This window comes from Colobus angolensis, unplaced genomic scaffold (assembly GCF_000951035.1).
Source record: "Colobus angolensis palliatus isolate OR3802 unplaced genomic scaffold, Cang.pa_1.0 Scaffold142, whole genome shotgun sequence".
NCBI classification, from domain to species: domain Eukaryota; kingdom Metazoa; phylum Chordata; class Mammalia; order Primates; family Cercopithecidae; genus Colobus; species Colobus angolensis.
Window position 1 is genome coordinate 3585099 of NW_012114511.1, and position 5251 is coordinate 3590349.

General features: G+C 44.8%; 1 protein-coding gene across 1 annotated transcript in view; it reads right to left on the reverse strand.

The window, feature by feature from the left end:
• CDC25C (cell division cycle 25C) overlaps nucleotides 1-5251 on the reverse strand; it is a 69769-nt gene that overhangs the window by 43881 nt on the left and 20637 nt on the right. The window contains exon 7 of the mRNA XM_011935299.1: nucleotides 4314-4463. Within this exon, the coding sequence (XP_011790689.1) occupies nucleotides 4314-4463 (150 nt within the window). The remainder of the gene's footprint in view (nucleotides 1-4313; nucleotides 4464-5251) is intronic.

Here is a 5251-nt window from a genome sequence, read left to right on the forward strand (position 1 = left end):
TCTCAAACTCCTAAAGCGTTGGGATTACAGGCGTGACTCACCATGCCCAGCCAGCACTTTTTTTTTTTTTTGAGAAAGAGTCCCACTCTGTTGCCCAGGCTGGAGTGCAGTGGTGCGATCTCAGCTCACTGAAGCCTCTGCCACCTGGGTTCAAGTTCAAGCAATCCTACTGCCTCAGCCACCCGAGTAGCTGGGGTTACAGACGCTCGCCACCACACCTGGCTAATTTTTGTAATTTTACTAGAAATGGGGTTTCACCACGTTGGCCAGGCAGCTCTCGAACTCCTGACCTCAAGTGATCCACCCGCTTTGGCCTCCCAGTATACTGGGATTACGGGCATGAGCCACCGTGCCCAGCCTCATATAATTTTTATTACAGTATGTTGTTGTAATTGTTCTATTTTATTATTAGTTATTACTGTTAATCTCTTACTATGCCTGAGTAAAAAACTCCACCACAGGTACTTATGCATAAGGAAAAGCATAGTATATATAGGGTTCAGTACTGTCTGCAATTTTAGGCATCCACTCGGGGTCTCAGAATGTATTCCCTGTGGATAATGGGGGCTACTGTAATACAAATTGCTCTTTTAATTTCTTTTCCATTTTATTGAGGTATAAATGATAAACTTTGTATATACTTAAGTACAATATAATGATTTATGTATATATTATGTAAGGATTACTACAATGAAATTCATTAACATCCTTCATCACACAGTTACCATTTGTGTGTACGTGACGAGGACACAAACTGCTTTTAATATTTTATTCACAACAAGCCTGTTAAGGAGGTAGTTTTTTATCATGCTGTCCATTTTATAAATTAAAAACTGAGGTCAGGTGGTTGTCTTGTGAACAGTGGTAACACTAAGTGAATAAAAGAATAAGGCTGGATATTGTGGCTCATACTTGTAATTCCAGCACTTTGACAGGCCAATGTGTTGGCAGCTGCGACTACAGAGGGCTTGCTGCTATCATCACATTGGCTGCAGCAGAGGCATGGATAGGGCTGCATGATCCGTGGAGCTAGCAGGAGCCCTTCCCCTTCTGAGTTGGGGCAGGAGCTCCCCTGGTGCTGCCGGAGCTACACACACTGCAGCTGTTAACCTGGGCCTCCTGTTCCACAGAGCAGGCAGAAGCCTTGCCCTGCTGGGTGGGGTTGCAGATCCGAGCCTTCCTGTGCTCTTGTGGGGGCTGGGAGCAGGCAGGATCCCTGGCCTCCTGGGCGCAGCTGCAGCCACCCTCCCAGGTGCAGGACCTAATAGTCTCTGCAGCCTGCACCCTTGGAGACCCAGGAAGGCCTGCCCCCCACCCCCACCCCCGCTTCTCTCTGCTCCTGGCACCCACTCCAATCTCGGAGTGGGGTTGGGACAAGCCCAGGTGCTGTTACAGTCCGGGGGTGAATGTGTGTGCGCACCCTCAGGGCAACACCCTGCCACCTTGGCCCCCTCCAGGGGCACAGAGGGGAAGCCAAGTGGGGACTGAGGGTGGTCAGTGCTGGCCTTTAGGTGCAACTTGGTGTGAGCAGCCTGGTGCCATGGACTGCTGAGAGAGACAGACAGGCTCCTGGGTGGAAGGGAGGTTCCCGTAAATCCCCACCTTCAGGACAGGGAGGGCTTAAAGGCTGGGGGCTGGGCTGCCAGTCCCGCCCACCAGATCGGGCTCTCTGCTGCCTTCCCCCCCCCCCCCCCGCAGTCCACAAACCAATCAGGAAGCACTGTCTCCCCTCTGAGGTCCATAAAAGCCCCAGGCTCAGCCAGAACAGGATAGAGGATGGAGAAAAGATCAGATAGCCAGAGAGGAGAGAGGAGCTATGCTCTCTGCTGAGAGCTGGGAAGTCAACAGGTAGGACCTGCCTGAGGAGAGGAGCCACCCACTCCAGGGCCTCCTCTCTGCTGAGAGCTGAATACCGGATAAGACAGACTGCCTACAGAGAAGAGCTGCCCCCTGTGAGTCTCCTCTGAGCTGTTCTAACACTCAATAGAGCTTCTCTTTGTCTTGCTCACCCTCCACTTGTCTGTGTACCTCAATGCAGGACAAGAACTTGGGCAAAGGCACCACTGGCCACAGAGGTCTCTAGCCAGAAAAGCAACACCCTAAAGATCCCACAACAAAGGCAAGAGGATTGCCGGAGCCCAGGAGTTCCAAACCAGCTTGAGATGGAGTCTTGCTGTGTCACCTAGGCTGGAGTGCAATGGTGTTATCTTGGCTCACTGCAACCTCATCAAGACCCCATCTCCACAAAAAATTTTTAAAATTAGCTGGGCATGGTGGTATGCACCTATAGTCCTAGCTACTCAGGAGGCTGAGGTGGGAGGATTGCTTGAGCCCAGGAGTTCAACACTGCACTCCAGTCTGGGTAATAGAGCAGAGCAAGACTCTATCTAATTAATTAAATAATTAAAAAAATAAAAGCATGAGGACTAGAATGCAACTGTTCTAACTCCACTATACCATATTGGCCTTGTGAAATGAATAAATTTTAAAGACAAACTCATAGCTCTACCTGTGTCAAAGCAACAAAGTTGATTTAGAAATGCTAAATACAGGACTGGCATGGTGGCTCACACCTGTAATCCCAGCACTTTGGGAGGCCAAGGTGTGTGAATCACTTGAGCCCAGGAGTTTGAGACTAGCCTGGACAATACTGTGAAACCACGTCTCTACAAAAAAATACAAAAAATTAGCCAGGTATGGTGGCATGTGCCTATAGTCCCAGCTACTCAGAGGCTGAAGTGGGAGGACTGCCTGAGCCTGGGGAGACTAAGGCTGCAGTGAGCTTTAATTGTGCCACTGTAACCCAGCCTGGGCTGCAGAGCAAGACCCTATCTCAAAAAAAAAAAAAAAAAAGCTAAATGCCTCAGAAACTATCTTTGGCATATCAACATATAGGCTATAACCCACACGCTTCAGGTATATCTATCGGTGATATGGGAAAGATAAAAGGAAACAAAAGACTGTATTATAAAATACCTAAAAAGTCATGTTAGGTATATTCTATACATTACTACTATCCTGGAGACATTACTTACACTAGATTACTTTGATGGTGATCCACTCAAACTATTGACTGGAACCTGTTCACCAGCAGTAAGAAGATTCCTGTAGTAACCTGATAACCTATCAGTCAGATAGCCCTACAGTCTAAAGATAGGTTAGGCCAGGCACAGTGGCTCATGCCTGTAATCCCAGCTCTTTGGGAGGCCAAGGCGGGCAGATCACTTGAGGTCAGGAGTTTGAGACCTGTCTGGCCAACATGTCAAAACCCTGTCTCTACTAAAATCATAAAACATTAGCCAGGCATGGTGGCGTGCTTTGGGAGGCTGAGGCAAGAGAATTGCTTAAACCTGGGAAGACAGAGGTTGCAGTGAGCCAAGATAACACCATTGCACTCCAGCCTAGGTGACACAGCAAGACTCCATCTCAAAAAATAAATAAATAAAGACAGGTTATCACATCTTGTTGATCTCTGTAGCTCTAGCATTTAGTAAAGTGACTCCTACGTATTAGGCATAAAATATTGTTTATTCAAGAATGAATTGTTGGCTGGGCATGGTGGCTCACGCTAATAATCCCAGCACTTTGGAAGGCTGAGGCGGGTGGATCACCTGAGGCCAGGAGTTCAAGACCAGCCTGGCCAACATGGTGAAACCCTGTCTCTACTAAAAATACTAAAAATTACCCTGGTGTGGCGGTGTGCTACTCGAGTGGCTGAGGCGGGAGAATCGCTTGAACCTGGGAAGAGGAGGTTGCTGTGAGCTAAGATGGCACCACTGCACTGCAGCCTAGGCAACAGAGCGAGAATCTGTCTCAAAAAAAAAAAAAAAAAAGAATGAATTGTTAATTAAACTAAATTTGGCCTGAGGATGCCTCTGTACTTGAGTCTTTACAGACCAAGTTGCAACCTAACTTAGTACTTCAACTGAAAGCCTAATTTAGAAGTATACTTTTGTATCAAAAAGCTGAGTCTCAGGAAAGCACAGCAGCTGAGCTTCAGTCAACCACAAGCAATCAACTGTTTAAACCATGTTCAAATGAGGCAGACTCAAGGCTATAACCAACTGGGCTGTCTCTGTACCTCACTTCTGTTTTCTGTACTTCATTTCCATTTTCTGTCCATAATACTGCCTGACCACATGGCAAACTGGAGTTTTACTGAATATGTTCTGGCTATGAGGGTTGCTGGATTCACTAGTTATTTTTTGCTCAAATAAACTCTCCTAAGTTTAATTTGTCTCAAGTTTTTCTTTTAACAGAATGAAGGAATATGAAGAATGCAAAGATACTACCACAGAATACTTTACCTTTGCTTCTTGATCTTCCAGGGAAAACTCCATTAATTCATTTGAAATCTCTTCTGCCTGGTCTTCTCCTAGGTTTGGATTTTTATCCAACTTTGGAATAGCAGTAATAGGACTGCCCAGATATTTCATTTCACTGTCCACCAAGTTTCCATTGTCCTATCAAGTATATTGACAACATTAAAAACTATTCAAAATATATCAAAGTCCTAAATGTAAGAGCTAAAACTATAAAACTCTTAGAAGAAAACATAAGATAAAAAATTCATGACATTGGATTTGGATAATGCTACTGAAAGCACAGGTAATGAAAGAAAAAAATAGATAAATTGGTCTTCATCAAAATGAAAAACGTTTGTGCATCAAAGAACACCATTAAGGGAATGAAAAGGCAACCCACAAAATGGGAGAAAATATTTGCAAGTCTTATATTTGATGAGGGATTAATATCAGAATATATAAGGAACTCCTACAACTCAGTAACAAAAACAGTAACAATCAAAAGGGACATGAATAGACATTTCTCGAAAGAAGATATACAAATGGCCCATAAGCACATCAAAAGATGCTCAACATAAGTAATCATTATGGAAATGCATATCAAAATTGCAATGAAATACTACTTTATACCCATTAGGATGGCCATTATAAGAAATAACAAGTGTTTGTGCATTGCTGGTGGGAATGTAAAAGGGTGCAGAGGCACTTTATGGATACTAGCATGCTAGTTCCTCAAAAAATTAAACATAGAATTATCATGTAATCAAGCAATTCTACTTCTGAACATATACCCAAAAGATTTAAAAACAGGAGCCAGGTGCAGCAGCTCACGCTTATAATCCTAGTACTTTGGGAGGTCGAGGCGGGCGGATCACGAGGTCAGGAGTTCGAGAGCAGCCTGGCCAACATGTTGAAACCCCATCTCTACTAAAAATACAAAAATTAGC